At 39.5% G+C, this 18,943-nt stretch overlaps 3 protein-coding genes across 3 annotated transcripts in view; 2 read left to right on the top strand and 1 right to left on the bottom strand.

Annotated features, from left to right (window-relative positions):
• Nucleotides 1-18,943, top strand: part of LOC129764761 (uncharacterized) — a 477,799-nt gene that overhangs the window by 236,124 nt on the left and 222,732 nt on the right. The window lies entirely within an intron of this gene.
• On the top strand, nucleotides 10,659-11,589 carry LOC129764762 (uncharacterized). The gene is made up of 2 exons (XM_055764229.1): nucleotides 10,659-10,907; nucleotides 11,000-11,589. Exons 1-2 carry the CDS (start codon nucleotides 10,674-10,676, stop codon nucleotides 11,471-11,473), a joined length of 708 nt encoding a protein of 235 aa, XP_055620204.1. The 5' UTR covers nucleotides 10,659-10,673; the 3' UTR covers nucleotides 11,474-11,589.
• Nucleotides 15,466-17,633, bottom strand: LOC129765737 (uncharacterized). The gene is made up of 2 exons (XM_055766159.1): nucleotides 16,663-17,633; nucleotides 15,466-16,612 (listed from the first exon to the last, which is right to left on the bottom strand). Exons 1-2 carry the CDS (start codon nucleotides 17,631-17,633, stop codon nucleotides 15,466-15,468), a joined length of 2,118 nt encoding a protein of 705 aa, XP_055622134.1.

The following is an 18,943-nucleotide window of genomic DNA, read 5'->3' as shown; positions in this document are numbered from 1 at the left end:
TGTGTCATGCACCACACATTGTATTCATGAGAAGGGAGTGGATGGGTTAGTAATAAGATAGGAATAGGGATGGGAAACTACTTTTTTGAAGACTTGCTCTTCTTCCGCTTCTTCACGAACAATAATCTATTCCCGTTTAATTGAGCGAAGTTAATTGGCCATCTTGTGTTCTGACATCGCTGATTTTGTTCAGGCATGTTGATCATGTTAACGGGGACAATTGTCCATCGCGAACGTGAGCGGGACGATCTCTTTTCGCATCTGACACACACACACACACACGCTCACAGGTGATTCTTTATTTGTTCCAACGGCTCTATTTTTCACATTTCCTAACCCACTTCAAATTACCATTAGCACTGCATGAAAACAACAATAATATGTGTGTGTGATGCTAAAATTCTGAAGCACTGTCCACCAAAAAGTAGCACCACTGTTTTTGATATCTTTATTTTTTTTCAACTTCCATGTGTGATATCAGCATCAGACAAAAAAGTTGTCTCCTCGCTAACTCGATCGAGACTGTGATTTGAAATCGCGAACGACTTATTATACCGTCTATACCGTTGATAATGGGCGAAACTTAAATTGCAATATTTCCTCTCCACACTGTTTGTAGAACGAAGGCTGCATTTGCATTTCCAGCGAGCGATTCAGATCCGCTTGATAAAATTATTCCATTATGAGTATTGTTTCTACACACAAACTAGCATTGGCAGAAAACATGTCATCTTCGGCAGAAATAATGCTTTTTGGTGTGCTGAAGGGTGAAAATGAACAAATAAAAGCATCTATTCCAAAAGCCTTAAAATGTGTGTATGTATGGAAGTAGACATCTCTCTCTCACAGACTGAACCAAAAAAAGACCAAACGATTTAAACGACGATCGAACCAAGGCCGGCTGGAATGCAAGGCTGTTTACACGACCACGCTATACACATAGGCACTGGTATTGCTTTATAAATGCGGAATAATATTACACTTCATTATAAAATGATGTTGGAAAGTGTTTTCTATGAGTAAAAAAAGAACATAAACGAGAATGTATGTCCTTCTCGGTCTGAGTCGTGTATTTGGCAAACTATGCAAAAGGCTTTAATGCGTACTTATTTGCAATGTGTCTCTTGTTTCGCACGCTCATATTGCTCTTATATTTTTATAGCATACAAATTATACAAACGATGTACCAGTTTTGGGGAGTAGTACATTTCATGTTATTTTTGGGCTCTGTTCATGTAATAAATCAGTATGCCAAAACATGTGCTAATATTTAATTGTGGGTGTAATGATGATGCTGATGTTTTCAATTATAGAGGATGTAAACAATTTCCGTTCATTCGTCTCGTCAAAGGCCAAAGTGGAAAACTAAAACTGAAATCTAAGCATTGCGAGAGGCCATTTGGGAGCCTCGCTGCCGCTGCCGTCTGGTTGGATGACAGATGAATCGTGAATGTATTGCACCCTGCTGATACATTAGTTGCTCGTTATTGACAGCACAAATAGGTAAGCACAGGAATGCACAGAGCAGATTTGTCGGAAAATCGAAATACCGATTTTCAATCATTTTTACAGCGAATTGAACTGAAAACTTTTAAAAATTTTGGTTTTTATGATTTTGAAATGAAATTACTGCGGAAGTAAAAGAGATGCGATGTTAAAATACGAATTGTTGAGCGCCTTGAGGGCCGTAGTTCCTGAAATGATACATAGTTCCACCAATTAACATGGGTCGGTAACTGTACCTGGAATCACTTTTGCTACTATCAAACAGGGAGACTATTTCCCTTGCCTCTGTATTAGTTTAAAAAAAACCTTTTTAGCTATATTGAATAGCAAAAAATCCACTCCATCTCATTTTTATTCAAGGCATGTGGGTTCCTCTCTGAAAAACTGCTTCGTAACAATGTAAATAGCAAAGTATTCATTGGGTTCATTCAAAGCGATGTTGTTTGCGAACAAAACGAATTTCTAATTCGCTCTTCCCTACCCAACTACTCAGTACTCCCTACTCAACTAGTTTCGCTCGAAAAATATGTCGGAAAGGGTGAAATTGTCAGAATAGGGGTGGAGTAGTACATACCATTGAAGTGTTTCCAGGGTAGTTCAGAAGCCTGAATAAAATATGGTCGAGCGTTGTCATGCGGTAAAATCACAATCAAATTATTGTGTCGGTTTTTCTTTATTATTCGATTGCGATGGATTAATCTTGTTTTAACATTTAATAATGTACAACGTCGAGTCGGTCCTCTTCCTCTTCCTCTTCCTCTTCCTCTTCCTCTTCCTCTTCCTCTTCCTCTTCCTCTTCCTCTTCCTCTTCCTCTTCCTCTTCCTCTTCCTCTTCCTCTTCCTCTTCCTCTTCCTCTTCCTCTTCCTCTTCCTCTTCCTCTTCCTCTTCCTCTTCCTCTTCCTCTTCCTCTTCCTCTTCCTCTTCCTCTTCCTCTTCCTCTTCCTCTTCCTCTTCCTCTTCCTCTTCCTCTTCCTCTTCCTCTTCCTCTTCCTCTTCCTCTTCCTCTTCCTCTTCCTCTTCCTCTTCCTCTTCCTCTTCCTCTTCCTCTTCCTCTTCCTCTTCCTCTTCCTCTTCCTCTTCCTCTTCCTCTTCCTCTTCCTCTTCCTCTTCCTCTTCCTCTTCCTCTTCCTCTTTTACTTCAATGGCGCTAATGTAGAGGAACTTCACCCCTTCAAAGTAAGGAGTGCATCGAAAAGCATCTGCAGCATCAATTTTATGAAAGAAGGTGAAATTTGGAACACATCTTTATCTCTGGTGTCCTTATAAAACCGCGTATTCCATTATCTTGAAAATCCAAGATGGCGGCCGCTACAAAATGGCGGATTATGGACATATTTTCTGAAAATTTCATCAATATGGGTTTTCCCAAAACCTCATCAAAACGGGTATCGAATGAACGGCTTGACCAGTAGAACACAGTTATCTATGGAAAATGAAAACCCAAGATGGCGGCCGCTACAAAATGGCGGATCACACATTTTCTCAGAACCTCATCAATATGTGAATCAAATGAAAGGGATTGACTAGTAGAACATAGCAGATAATGAAAAATTCAATTCCAAGATAGCCGCAGGCCCCAAACAACTAATTGCTTTTTAAATGGTTTCATTCAGCTTGACCTGTTTCTATGTATGTTTGAATGTTTGTAGGGTTGTCCCACATTAATAGAAAAATTACCCCGTTCCTGTTGACTGATTGATCTGAAATTTGGAACATACATTTAATTATACTGTCATTATAAAACTGCGTGTTCTATGATCTTGAAAAATTCAATTTGGCCGTCGTTAAAAAATGGCAATTCAATTTTCTATTAATGTTGGACAACCCTATAAAACACTCAAACATACATACAAACAGGGCAAGCTAAATAGAACCATTAAAAAGGAATTGTTTATTTGGGAACTACGGTCATCTTGGATTTGGATTTTTCATGATCTACTGTGTTCTACCAGTCAAGCCCTTTCATTTAATACCCATATTGATGGGGTTGCGAAAAAAAATATTTGTGGCGCCATCTTGTAGTGGCTGCTATCTTAGATTTGCATTCTTCATAAATAACTGTATTCTACTTGTCTAGCCCTTTCATTTGATACCCATATTGATGGGGTTGTGAAAAAATATAAAATCCGCCATTTTGTAGTGGCTGCCATCTTGGATTTGGATTTTTCATACATAACTGTATTCTACTAGTCAAGCCCTTTCATTTGATACCCATATTAGCTATTCAATATGAAATCATTATACAAATTATTCAAAATTTACACTAATCAAAAATAAAATACTCCGGATTATCGAGTCTGAAATTCCGGATAATCGAGTCTTCGGATAATCGAGTCCGACTTGTACAGTGAAACCCCGATTATACGCGAGCTGATGATCCACGGTGCGGATTATTCGTGACAGTGAGTTCCATAGTAAATCTATGTGCCTTCCCGGAATTTGTCAGTGAATGATAGACTTATGCTTTTTTGTTTTGATCATGGCTTTCACATTATCTGACCACTGGTGTATACCACCTTGTAGATGAGTAGCTTAATGATGTATGTATTGACAAAACATAGTTTTCATGTTGAAATATCTTTTTTTGGAGTTTGGAACTCATTTTTAGTCATTTATTGCGTTATCCGAGATTTTCGTTATTCGCGATATACCAGCCCGATTATTACGCGGATAATCGGGATTCTACTGTACTTAGTTGAGATTTCTTAAGCCAAACAGCACGCCTCGAATGTATTCCGAGGGGCAAGCTCTAGAATACGCGTGACCACAGTGAAAGTCGAAGGAAATTTCTTTGACGAAAAATCCCCCGGTCAGAACGGGAATCGAACTCGAACACCCGACGTGATAATGTGAGACGCTCACCACTCGGCCACGGGTGCACGTGTTACCCATATTGAAATCAAAGACGAGGTCCTACACCAAAATCACTGGTTACCTACTTGAAAAGATCAATCATCATTATCATTATCATCAGCTGTATTTAAGTGCACTAACGCAGCGCTCCATCCAACAAATGCCATCATCGAGAAGTTACAATTCCGTGCTCGTTTAGTGAGCGCTCAAAATATTAACAGCAGCGCTGCACTAATAGTTGCTCGTTATTGCAGTCGAAAAACTTTCTCGCATTCCACCACGCGGAAGCGACCATTACATTTTATTCCATAGCATAAACGCGGTCATTTTACGGCATAAAAATTCAACTCTCGAAGCTTTCGGTTTTTTTTCCTGTGTGTATTTGTAATTGCAGGAGTTTCGTATTGAGCCAGCAACGCAAGAGAAAAAAAAAATCGACGAGGAAGCATGCACTTCCGCAAAGTTGTTAGCCTTCTCGATTTCAGCTTCCGCTTTGCTCGGAATGTGTCCTGCTCCGGGCACTTTTTGAATACGTGTGTGTGGGTGGGTGTGCGCGTATTGGTCGGTAAGGACGAGAACTCTTCCGCAATCGATACGTTCTCGAGAGTGCTCTGCGGCAAGAGTATTTTCCTTCCGCCGGGCCGTCCCATCTCCCTCCGACGGATTCCCACAGGTCCCCCGGTACCCGGCACCGGTGTCGCTGCAAGTTTTGTGCAGTGCAATCACGTCCGCCCATATGACAAGAATTTTCCACAACACCACCCCCTCCGGGTGGAACGTGACTTATATCGGAGCAGACTAATGCAGCAATTGGGTTGCTTCAGCTGAAAAATTGGACGTTTTCGTGCCGAGTTTGTGGTTTTCTGTTCGAGGGGGCGAATATGGTATTCGGAATTAGGTGGTGATGCTGTTACCACCGCTCGAATGACTGAGACTGATTAGGCTTCTAATTTCAAATGTGCACCATTTGATTCGGTTTCGGTGCACCATTTGAGATTCTCGAATGCCAAGGATTCTTCGGTGCAATGGAATGTCACGTCACTAACGAAAACTTCGGATCAACCAACATATGTAACGCCGAAGAAGTGTACTGTGTTCGCTTCATCTCTTCTATTGAAACTTATTTGATACTGTCACCACGCATAGCATCTGTTTTGCTACATTTGACTCAACAAACGTGTTAGCTAGTAGCACTCGATTACCACAATTATAATTTCAATATTTATTATATTACAGGTCGGACTCCATTATATACAGACTCGATAATATGTGATCCGATTATATACAGTTTGGAATTTTTTTTTATATTTCAAATATAGTTTATTTCAAGAATAAATGTAACTATAAAAATGAATAAATGTCAGCGTTAAGGTGAAGTTTAAGTGACTATTACATGTTGTTACCGTTGAAATACGGAACAATTAGGCGTCACCGTGGTGGATTTTGTTTTTTTTGTGTATAAAATCTGTTTTTGGACTGGTGATTATTATTATTGTAGTTAGAATTAAATTGAAATTGAAATTATATTACTAACCCCACTATGGTAAGCCCACTGTGTCACAAGGACGGCGTAACGCCTGGGCGAGATTATAATTCCCGCCAAGCTGTCACTGTCACTAGTGACAGTGACCGGAACAGGAAGGAAGAAAGGAATAGAAAGGGGGGAGGAGGGAGAAAACGGGAAGGGCAGAGAAAGGAGGTTTGGAGGAAAGCAAAAAGGATGGGCTCGACCATTAATACCAGAGGTAGAGAGCGAAATAGACGGAAAAGTTTGAGAAAAATTAGAAGCAAGTGAATAGTGGTGTGGTAAAAAAGGAGTACAACAGGAAGACATCCGCTGATAGCCTTGTATTCTAAAGTCTGCTTCATTTAATATTGGAACAAATTCTTTTGCTCATTGTGGCGCTCCTAGTGGACGAATTTGGAAACTTTTTTCACCCACGTGTCGGGAAATTCATTACCTTTCACCATGTATTTATGTCATAACACCAAACGATAGCATTTTGTAAACAACCGCCATGGAAGCCGAACAGAGAGATAAAATTTTGCACAGTTTTCTTGAAAATCCATTGTTGTCGGCATCTAAGCTAGCTAAACAGCTTAAAATGCCCAGAAATACCGTATGGCGTGTTATCAAGCAGTACAAGGAAACATTGACGACGGCTCAGAAGCCGCATTCGAAGCGTCGGAGTGGAACTGTCGACCGGAAACTGCGTGGGAAAGTCATCAAGGCCGTCAAGAGGAATCCCAATCTTTCAGACCGCGATTTGGCCAATAAGTTCCAGGCCGCTCACAGTACGGTGCGACGAATTCGTCTCCGGGAAGGAATAAGGTCATTCCGAGCCAGCAAACAGCCAAATCGGACGCTGAAGCAGAACAATGTGGCCAGAATCCGTGCTCGAAATCTGTACGACCATGTGCTGACCAAGTTCGACGGATGTATTCTGATGGACGATGAGACCTACGTGAAGGCGGACTTTGGGCAAATCCCAGGTCAAAAATTTTATTTGGCGACGGCTCGGGGGGATGTACCTGCAAAATTTAAGTTCGTGTTTGCGGATAAATTCGCTCGCAAGTACATGATTTGGCAGGGGATATGCAGTTGTGGACAGAAAACCAAAGTCTTTCTCACTGACAAGACAATGACATCAGAAGTCTACAAAAAAGAGTGCCTACAGAAACGGATTCTGCCGTTTATTCGTGCCCACGACCGTCCAGTAATGTTTTGGCCGGACCTCGCAAGCTGCCATTACAGCAAAACGGTTATGGAATGGTACGCAACGAACGGGGTCAGCGTAATACCGAAGGACCTCAACCCCCCAAACTGCCCCCAGTTCCGGCCAATAGAGAAATACTGGGCAATCACGAAGCGGAGGCTTAAGGCAAAGGGAAAACTTGTTAGGAACATGACTCAAATGAAGAACTGGTGGAATCAAATCGCCAAAACGGTGGACGAAAAGGGTGTGCGCCTCCTAATGTGCCGTATTACGGGAAAAGTACGAGAATTTCTTCGAAACAGCAATAAATTATTTTTTTATTTTTTTTTATGAAAGAGTAAAGAAAATGCTACATTTGTATGAAAAACAAATTATGAATTTGTTAATAAATGACTGAACTACACGCAATTGTTTGTGTTCCAATATTAAATGAAGCAGACTTTATAAAAATGAATAAATGTCAGCGTTAAGGTGAAGTTTAAGTGACTATTACATGTTGTTACCGTTGAAATACGGAACAATTAGGCGTCACCGTGGTGGATTTTGTTTTTTTTTTGTATAAAATCTGTTTTTGGACTGGTGTTTATTATTATTGTAGTTAGAATTAAATTGAAATTGAAATTATATTACTAACCCCACTATGGTAAGCCCACTGTGTCACAAGGACGGCGTAACGCCTGGGCGAGATTATAATTCCCGCCAAGCTGTCACTGTCACTAGTGACAGTGACCGGAACAGGAAGGAAGAAAGGAATAGAAAGGGGGAGGAGGGAGAAAACGGGAAGGGCAGAGAAAGGAGGTTTGGAGGAAAGCAAAAATGATGGGCTCGACCATTAATACCAGAGGTAGAGAGCGAAATAGACGGAAAAGTTTGAGAAAAATTAGAAGCAAGTGAATAGTGGTGTGGTAAAAAAGGAGTACAACAGGAAGACATCAGCTGATAGCCTTGTATTCTATGAACGTTCCGGTACACACTCCGCTGCTCTCAGGTGTGACCCCGGAATTTAATCTCTGGCCACACTTGTTCTGGACCTACTTCTAATGGCCTAGAAAGTATGGAAACCACATCGTCAGGATATCCGACCCAAATACCGCCATTGTGGAGTTTGGCGGAATCACGGAATTTTCCAACACGAGACACCTGGACCTAGGAAAGAACGGTCTGGACAGGTACTGGACGAACCGAGACCAACATTTCGCCTGCCACCAACGAGAACGTTATAAAGTACGCCACTCCTTCCTCCCCCTCCCAACGACCGACGATGAAGGAGCACATTGGGCTTACTAACCAGATAAATGAATAAAAAAATATATCTTCATTAAATTCCATTTATTATTCATCTCATCAGTCCTTTCTACTTCGGTGGTGTTTAATCGGTTCTTTCGAAATTCGTGCGTCTTTGTGTGAGTCCTCCCGAGATCGGAAGCCGACCCTGAGAAAAGAACAGGTGAGCTAGCTGAGCAAAGTAGCAAGCAAAAGGTTACTTTCAATGTACAGTGGAGAAAAATTGTGATTTTTGAAGATTTTGCTTGAACTTTCACCAGGAATTGTTTATATCGATATTGCAGCCAAATTAAGAAAGATAAAAGTTAGGCGTCAAAGAACAAATTGTAGAGCGGTTGAAGAACTTCAATTAAATTGATAGAAACAGTCTAGTTTGATATAAATTTTTAGGATAAAATTAATAATGCCACATTAAAAATTATTAACTTTCAAGTTTTTCACTTCCAAAATGTTATTAAAATCCACTAATTTAGTTATTCTACAACTATATCCTGTAGTAAATTTTCTCATCTTTCAAATGAAAGCATCAGAATCGTCTTCCGTAGCGTACTTTTGAATGTAGAGCCAGTTTGAGGCAACAGAGTCCGAAACAAACAAAAAAGTTCTATAACTCTGTCATTGTTGAAATTCGAACATTTTTTTCATCAAATTGTAGGGGACACTTTTTTCAGTGTCGTCCCTTTCTTCGGAAGGTCCAGATTACTGAACTTCACACACTCCCATTCACCGCACACCAACTTCACTTTTGCCGGATCAAACACGGCTTCCGGTTCAGTTTACTGTTCTAGAAACCGCTAACACAAACGGGAACACTCCTCGATTCTTGGAGCCGAATTCTCTGGAAACTATTCGGGCGGTCGGAAAAATACATTCAAAAAGAAAAACAATGTTTAAAAGTGACTGTCTTCGACCGTGTCTATTTTATTACTCCCTGTCCTGTTAACAACTTTCATCTTACCAACTAATTATTCGTACAAATTCCTATGGGAGGTGCTTGGAGTCGTTTTTCGAGAGAGAAAATACAATTAACCAATTGCAATCGAATTGGCTATATATAATCGTAAACAGTAATTTGTTTACGCGGAATTTTCATCGCGTGAATAATGAACTGTCGCCACGAGCCACATAGAAACCCGAGCTTATTTTTTTATACTCGCGATACTGGAGTTCGTGTTGGAAAAAAAGTTAAACCTGGTCAGTGACACTGGCTGACGAACAAGACTGTAATATGAGATAAATCGAAGAAGTGGATGTACTCGCGGCCTCGAAATTGGCTGGCGCTTCAGAAAATATAAAAATGTGAGGAATGTAACTTCCAAGCACCTTTACACAATGTTTGATGTTCAGGGGCAGAGATGCAAAATTTCAGAAGAGCATGCTGAAATCGAAAATGTTTTTTTTTTCAGTGCAAAATATCCACGCAACCATTATTTACTTTTTTTTCTCTGCGCTCACGACGATTCGACAGCTGGTTCATTATCATGCTTGCTTTGATTTGGTTTACTGTTCGGCGACACGTCCGTCAGTTCATTCCCAAGTTCACTGAATGTTGGAAGTCAGTTATATCATTTATCATTGTATCTTGGTGAAAATTTCATTGATATCAGAATGGCTTCAAGCACCGCGAAAAATAAGAAGCGTACGTATACGGACATCGCATTATCTTTCATCCTTGAGAATGGTGGAAAATTTAAATGCAACATCGATCAAAGCGATTGCGTCTATACACAGGATAAATTAGATTCGGGAAATTTCATCAGACATTTCCGCTTAAAGCATAGTGAAATCGCTAACTTTGAAGGCCTTCTTAAGGATTATGAGCCGCTTGCTAAGAAGCCACGAATCGTCGCAAAGCGCCCAATTGCCATAGATCTACAGGTTTTGATCGAAGCTGTTGTGAAACTGGTCACAGAACATGGGATGCCGCTTTCATGCTTTGAATGAGAGGGATTTCGGCTGCTATTGGATCCTATTTGTCAAACAGTTGGGTGTACGTTGAATCGCGAAACTATTAAAAATCCTTTGCGTATTATGTCCCAGCGGATGAAGCAGATCTTAATAGATGAGATGAAGGACAAACTTATCTGTTTGAAGGTAGATTCTGCTTCCTGCCATAATCGTCACATTCTAGGTGTGAATGTTCAATACGCTCTTCGAGAAAATGTCGTCATTCGGACTCTTGGAATTGATATACATTTTCGATTTTTTTTTTGTAATATATATCATTGATTTTAACAGATATTACGGAACATTACATTTTCATTGACAACTACTACGATGCATTTAAACCATTGTACATATGTACGAAAAAAATGCAAGAGCAACATGTCTCATTGCCAGACTTTTACATTGCTTGGTTCATGGCTATGAATGAAGTTAGAAAAATTAAAGAAAATTTATTTGTACCTGATTTATTAAATTCGCTGAAGACTAGGTTGGCAGCTCTACGTAAGTCTAGAGCTTTTAAAATGTCACTATATCTTGATCCACGCATGAATTATCATGGGTCTACATTTTTTCCACCTGAAGAGAAAGTGGAGATACAGGTAAAAACTTTATTTTGAACTATTTCTTATAAACTCCCGAATCCTACACACTTACTTTCCATATATGCTTCATCAATTTCATATCGTTACAGAGATACATTAATGAAACATGGCAGCGGATTCACCAACTACAATCGACATCATCATCCTCCATCATGTCAAACGAATCTTTATCAGTATCCGAAGGTATTGATGATTTTGATGAATATCTTACCGAGATGTTCGGTGGAGCTGTGGACACGGAAAATAGACCTCAAACAAAATTTTTACAACAGCTTCAGTCGCTGGATTTAGAACCACGTCAAAGTCACAGCTATAACGTTTGGGATCACTGGGTGAGCCGTAAGACAACGCATCCAGAATTATATGCAGTGGCCATGGTTGTGCTGTCTACTCCATCAAACCAAGTCTCCGTAGAGAGAGCCTTCAGCGTACTTGGTATAGTACTCTCCAACCGTCGAACACAACTTGCAGAGGACACCTTGACAAATATCTTGTTGGTCAAGTTGAACAAAGCGTTGTTCCCACAAGCTATTTCCTCAGCTTATAATTGGAAAGAAATTTAAACAAAGGATTGATTTAGGCAGATGTCCATAAATCAAATGATACTTGTCGTCCAATTTTGTTGTTTTAAATCTACATAAAAATAAAAATAATAAACGAGTTTTATTCTCACATCTATACGAACGCGCGTATACACATCTGACGCAGTATCATTAGCATAATATTTCTCTGAATGAATTTTTGTTTCCATCACTTACAGCTAATCTAAGACGAATGCGAATATTTCGGGTGTTCATTGTCAGTGAATCAGTTTAAGAATGAGTGTGAGAAATAATGCAAAAATGAAATGTTTGAACGCGAGGGAATGTCGGCTGCATGATATTTTGTTCGGTTCATTTGTCATGAACTGAGGCGGATGAATTATTGAATACGATGTTGTGTCGATATCTTGCACTGTCAGTAAAATGATTATGAGAATTTGCAACCTTATTCAGGGGGCGCTTCAAAATAGGATCGTCTATCACCTCCTGAGGTAATCTGGATAAATTTATTTTTTTCATGTGAGAAAGGTGTTTTTTTTTACTTTAAGGGGGTGAATCTAAAATCCTTCCTCTTTTATTTTCAAAAATCGAAAAATGCATGCAAAAAAAAACAAATAAAAAAAATTTTTTTGACTCGATTATATAAAGGATTCGATTAAATACATCTAAATTTTAATTTTATGCTTCTTTTAAGAATCGACATATCAAATGGAATCTTATATTTCTATGAATCCGCAAACATGTCTAGTAGTAACTTAGAACACTTAACTAAAACGACAAAAAGTGTCTTCGATTGTAGGATATGTAATGATAGAAAAATATTACAGGCAAACCTTTTTTTGTGTGAGGGATGGGGACCGCACAAAAAAAATCGCACAAAAAAAATTGTGCATAACCAGAGCTTTAAAAAAATGTGTTCGGTACACATTTTGAAAAAAACTTTTTTTTTGTGCGGTAGATAGGGATCGCATAAAAAAAGTTTCTCCCAAGAAAATAACTCAAATCCACGCCGATCACCGTTCAATTTCCTTTTGTTTCCCTGCTTTGCGATGGGAAAGTTTGCCTTTTCGGTCGCGCGTGGCTGTTTTATGCTTTTAGTTGCATGTCGAAACGTGTTGCTGCTAGAAATCATGTCATGCAAGAAATTAGAAAAACTTTGATGGGAGAAGGGGAATGATTCAGAAATGGATAATAGACAAGTAATAAAGCTTTTTTCGCACTGAAATGCATATAAATCATCGAAAAAAACTAAATGGACGATAATTTCGTCAAATATACTTCTTTTCATATACCGCATAAAAAAAAACACACAAGAACGAAAAACCGCACAAAAAAACTTCGTACAAAAACAGGTTTTACTGTATATGATAAAATTTGATATAATATAATATTTTTTCAAATATGTGATATCCGAAAACATATTTGAAATAATATAAATATACATACAGTACACATTTGCTCATTGGAACTTTTTAGTTGGAGCGTTTTCTAATTGACGGTTTGCTAGTTTGAGTGGAGCACGCGCCAATCAAAAAGCAATCATCCTTCATAGTTGTATGTCAGCTTTACTCTGTTGATTCAATGTCATTTTTATTGCTGGATTTTTAAAGGTTAAACTGAAAAATAAAAGCACAATATAAGATGTTTTAGTTTTGCAGTTTGTGTGACAAATGTTTTCATTTAAAAATACAGTCAACTCTCCCTAACTCGATGTTCTGTATCTCGATATTTTCCCTAACTCGATGGATTTCATGGCACCTTCGATTTTACAAGCATTCTTCTCTCCATAACTCGATACCTCCCTAACTCGATGCCTCTCTTACTCGATGTGTTTTGATTCATTTTTCCATGGATTTTCACCTCCCTAACTCGATTGATTTTCGCGTACATGTTTTTGTGCGTTATTACCTCAGATTTCAATTGCCCTTGAAAGTGAAGACGGAGTGCTCGTGTCATCAAACAATTCCTTTTCAAGTATGGAAAACCACGAGAAACCTTTCAAGCGAACAACCAAAACGCTAACCATTGCGCAAGGTTTGAGCATCATCGAGCAGGTCGAAAAATATGGACGGAAGGGGTCTGAAGCTGCAAATAATTTCAGTATTGCACAAAGTGCGGTATCAACACTACTCAAACTAAAGTAAAAATGGAATCGGAATGGAAAATTGTATCTAGACCAAAAGCATATAAGGTTGGTAAGAATCGAGAAGCTGGAGCGGTCAATGAATTTTTGTCTTGTCAAGCTAGACAGAATAATGTACCCCTCTTCTATTCTTCGGGATATGGCTTGAGAATTTGTCCAGAAACTGGGAATTCCTAACTTCAAAGCACAACCAACATGGACGGGAGTGATATTCCGCTGGCACAATTAATGCGTCGTGAGCTTGCTGATGTCGACGGTACAATACCGTTCGATTGCTCAATGTCTTTTAATAATTAGTGCAAAAAGGACCAAAACGTGATTTGCTGTGATCTGATGCCAGATACCGATATACTGGAAAGTGTTGAAAAACCTGAGAAAAACGCTGAAGATAGTAGTTCTATTGAGATGTTAATTCGAACGTTTAATCAAACCTGAAGAATATGTCCGGAATATTGAAATCAACTGAAAATGTTCCTGTGAAACTATTCGAACATTTCTTTGTGATTGAACAGTTCCTGCGTGATCGTTACAATTCAGTTTGAGTAACATACTTAATCAATATTTTCTTTGTTAACCTAGTGCCTCGTGCAAGTCGGACTCGATTATATACAAACTCGATTATATATGATTCGATTATGTAAAATTTAGGACTCGATTGTATACAGTTTGAAAAAAAAAGTTTTTTTTTTATAATTCAAATATGAATAATTTCAAGAAAAAAAATTAACCTTTCAGCATTAAGGTGAAATTTAAGTGGCTTTTATAATTACAGTGGATTAAAAATCGCGATTTTTGAAGATTTTGATTGAATCTTCATCAGGAATTGTTTATATCGATATTGCAGCGAAATTAAGAGAGATAGAAGTTGGGCGTCAAAGAACAAATTATAGAGAGGTTAGAGAGCTTTAATTTAATTGATAGAAACAATCAAGTTTAGTATGAATTTTTAGGATAAAATTAATAATTACAAATTAAAAAAAAACTTTTAAATTTTCCACTTCAAAAATGTTATTTTAATCAACTAATTTAGATGTTCCACTACTATATCCTGTACTAAATTTTCTCATCTTTCGAATGAAAGCAACAAAATCGGATTACGTAGCATACTTTTCAATGTAGAGTTAGTTTGAGCCAACAGAATCCGAAACAAAGAAAAAATTCTATAAGTCTGTCATCGTTGAAATTCTAACATATGCGTAGAAGGATTTTTTTCGTGAAATATAACCGTCTATCACCTCCTGAAAGATTCTGGAAAAAAATTTGTTTTATTTGAGAAAGGTGTTTTTTCACTTTAAGGGAATGAATCAAAAATTCAAATTAATACCATAATTGGGACACTTACCCTAATACATGACAATTTAAGACATAAAAAAATTAGGAAAAAATGTTCTGTATCTCGATACCTCCCTAACTCGATGGTCCCTTTGGATATCGAGTTAGGGAGAGTTGACTGTATATATAAATATATAAAGTGAATTATATCACATACACTATTCAAAGAAGTTTATGATACTTATATCATATTATTATTATATTATTACATCTATTCCATGCCAAACCGACATAGTTGTTCTCAAATTTTCGTCAAAAGTGGTAATTTTGTTCTTTATCGCATAACATTAGACCCGTATTTTTTTTTTATTAGGATGCTGTTTCCACAGTGGGTTTTTTTTTGAACGGTTTGCGCACTTCAAAAGTCGGACAGGAACTACGAGAACTGATTTTAACCACTACACTTTTTAATCACACGATTCAAAATGATATATATTTACGAAAACTTTTATTTGACTACGAATACAGATACGTTTCAAGCGGTCCACTTTGGCCAACTAGCTACTTGTTTCCGTATTGATAGATATGGGAATAAAGTTCAAAAAGGGGCCACCTTAGATTTGGCGGTTAGTAAACGCACGGCTATTCTGCCGTCATTTGAAACAACTCTCAAATACAAACAGGCCCCGTAAGCCTTCTCAGAGGCGTCGCAGAACCCGTGCATTTCAAGCACTACGCGATTGAAGGAAGGGGTTGCCCACCTTGGGATGGTAATAAATACTAATCCTTGCAAACTACTGCGGAACTCCAACCGATGCTGCTGTTGATACTCGTCTAGTGGATTGTCCCAGGATGTAGAAGTTCGCCAGAGAGATTGAACAAATATCTTGGCAAGGACTATCAGCGGCCCAATCAGGCCGAGAGGGTCGAAAAGCTTTGCTGTATCCGACAATACGGTTCGTCTTGTGATGTTTTCTGTTTGGGACCAATTAGGAACAGAGTAGTGGAGTAAATCGGTCGATGGCTCCCATATTAGTCCAAGGGTTTTTATGGTTGCTGGTGAGTCCAGTGCTATTACTGCTCGATCGTCGCGTTGGTCGGGAGGTATGGTTGATAATATAGCTGTCGAGTTCGACGCCCATTTGCGTAGATTAAAACCTGCAGATTGTAACAGGCTTCGCAGTTGCCTGCACAAGTATTTTCCCTCTTCTTCATCATCGACACCGGTAAGCATGTCATCCATGTAAAAATCCTTCGACAGGACTTTCGCGGCTAGAGGAAATTCATTAGCTCCCTGTTTCGACAACTCAAGGAGACATCTTGTAGCCAAGTATGGCGCCGGAGCAGTACCGTAGGTGACTGTGGTTAGTTCAAACGTTTTCAGCGGTTCCGAGGAAGAGGACCGCCAGCGAATCCGATGCAGTGGAAAATCGTCAGGGTGGAGGCGGATCTGCCGATACATCTTTTCAGCATCCGTAATAATAGCAAACTGATGAATTCTGAAGCGAAGCGAAATGTCTAGAATGTCATCCTGTAGAACCGGTCCCACTATTAACGCCTGATTCAGCGAAAATCCGCTGTCCGTTCGACAAGAGGCGTCAAAGACCACCCGTAATTTAGTGGTTGTACTATCCACCTTCTCTACTCCATGATGAGGTAAGTAGTAAGACGGAAATCTGTTATCCGTGTCGTCGATCTCACGCATGTGATTGAGTTGCAAATACTCAGCAACAAATGAAGTGTCGCTTCTTTGAGTGCGAGGTTCGCATCAAGTCTGCGTTCAAGGGCAAGGAACCTTCGAGTGGCTATTTCCTTGGAACTCCCGAGTTGAGACAATATATCTGGGCGTTTCGGTAAGGTAACGACAAATCTTCCAGATTCGTCACGAAAGGTGTTAGCAACAAAATGCTCCTCGGAGAAAGTTTCATCTGGGGATCGTATACTATTGGACCAACAAGTTTCTATTTCCCAGAAGCGAGAGATTGGATCATCGACTGATTCTGCGCTGCACACGTGAGCTAACTTGTGTTGGGTACGAGGGTGGTGAGCTCCTATTTTTCCGGATGCTACCCATCCGAAAACAGTATTTTGAAGAACTGGCTTCTCAGGGCCCAGTTTTATTAATCCTTCAAGAAGAATATCGAAATATAGTTCCATTCCCAGAAGCAAATCTATTGGCCCTGGCGCATAGAACTTTGGATCAGCCAGTATGACTTCGGATGGAATATTCCAAGTGGACGAATCAACAGGGTTCACTGGAAGCTCACGAGTGATTTTCTTCAATATTTGACAAGATTCCTCAACCGTAAATTTCGTACAATGAGATCCTATCCGAACGTCAAGAGCATGATACGACACGACGAGAGTGTTTCCAACTCCACCAATTTCTTGGCGATTTGGATAGCGACGAAGCTTTAATTTCTGGACCATGTTTTCAGTAATTAAGCACAACTGCGACGCAAGATCCAACAGTGCCCTGGCCCACAGGTCGTCTCCACCAGAACCGAAAACCTTGATGATTGCGGTTTGCAGCAGAACTGTAGCAGGCATCCTTTGACTGCTACCAACGAGAGTGGTGGACACGAGGCTAGTTTGGGCCGAGGTTGAAGGCAATTGAGATTCTGTGGACGATGATAACCGTGGTTGTGACGGTTGGTTTGATAAGCTGGACTGATCAATTTGATGCGATGGCGAAGTGGTCAAAACAGCAGAGGTGTGTGGTTTCGATTGAGTGGACAAGCGATCTTGCGATGGTTGGTGGAGCATAGTGTGATGCTTTTGGTTGCATACTCTGCAAGCACCGGAAGAACAATGTCTGAGTAGGTGGGAGGAGGAAAAACAGTTGATGCACAGATTGTTCTTTTTCACCTGTTCGAAGCGTTGGGCTACCGACAATTTCTGGAATGATTCGCACTTGAATGGCGAATGCGGTGATTTCAAACAAAAAGGGCATGAACCAGGTGATGATGTGGTATTGGTAGTTGTGTGGACTGTATTTATCTTAGATTTCTGTGATCTATTTGAATCGAATCTGACTGGATCGATCGAACGTGACTTCGACAATGTCAAAGATTGTAACACTGTAAGCTGTGTGCGAAGGAATGTTATAATATCATTGTATTTGGGAACTTCCGTGGATTTGTGTTGATTTTCCCATTGCTTCAATGTCGACGCATCTAGGCGACTACAAATCATATGTGCCAGCAACACACTCCAACCGTCCGTTGGAATGCCTAACTTCTCGATCATGCACAGATTCCGCTCGAAATCGTCAACTAAATGCATTAGTGATTCGTAACATTCCTTTTTTATTGGTTCAATCGAAAAAAGACTATCAATATAGGTTTTTACAATCAACTTTTTATTGTCGAATCGCTTTTCCAGCAGTGCCCAAGCAACAGTATAATTTGCGGCTGTGTGTTCGACGGATTCGATAACTTTCCTGGCATCTTTAGAAAGAGATGCAACGAGATACGACAGTTTGTCTATTGGCGACAATCGGGGATTCGAGTCTATGAGTGATTTAAAAGTGTCCCGGAAGGTTATCCATTCTGAAACACATCCGTCAAAGGTTGGTAGTTTAACTTCGGGAAGCTTAATGCGCGAAAAAGAGTGGTCTGTTGAAGTTGTACTACCAATAGAAGTGGTAGGGAAATTTATTTGTAACCTTTTTATTTCTCTCTTCAGAAAGCTAACCACTCGCACATAATCTTTTTCAAATGCACGTCGAGCAAGACGATTTGTTTCTTCTACGACACTTGTTGTTTCTGCATCCTTCACATCTTTTTCGGACCTATCGGCTACATCTATACACATTTCAATTTTTAACCGATTTGCCTGAAATTCAGTATATAATGTCTCAGCTTGTTGCTTCCATCCCTCAAGTTGTTCACTGTCGCGGTCAGCTTCGAAGTTTTCCAAAAAATCTTTTAAATTTGCCATGGTGTCGAGATAAAAACGTTCTTGACGAGTAAGTTCTCTCAAATTCGGTGCCATTTTTCACAAATCTGAAACCGTTCACGAAATCTACTCAACTCCTCACCTACGTTCACCAGAAATTACCACTAAGCAATAAG

Source organism: Toxorhynchites rutilus, chromosome 2, assembly GCF_029784135.1.
Source record: "Toxorhynchites rutilus septentrionalis strain SRP chromosome 2, ASM2978413v1, whole genome shotgun sequence".
NCBI classification, from domain to species: domain Eukaryota; kingdom Metazoa; phylum Arthropoda; class Insecta; order Diptera; family Culicidae; genus Toxorhynchites; species Toxorhynchites rutilus.
The sequence above is the reverse complement of the archived record's forward strand: the minus strand, read 5'-3'. Positions and strand labels throughout refer to the sequence as shown.

Bases quoted from the DNA above. Each gene is read 5' to 3' on its own strand.
- LOC129764762 (XM_055764229.1), top strand. From the start codon at position 10,674: ATGCAAGAGCAACATGTCTCATTGCCAGACTTTTACATTGCTTGGTTC. The intron at 10,908-10,999 runs GTAAAAACTTTA...ATATCGTTACAG, and splicing joins AAGAGAAAGTGGAGATACAG to AGATACATTAATGAAACATG.
- LOC129765737 (XM_055766159.1), bottom strand. From the start codon at position 17,633: ATGCTCCACCAACCATCGCAAGATCGCTTGTCCACTCAATCGAAACCA. The intron at 16,613-16,662 runs GTTCCTTGCCCT...CACTCAAAGAAG, and splicing joins AAGGAAATAGCCACTCGAAG to CGACACTTCATTTGTTGCTG.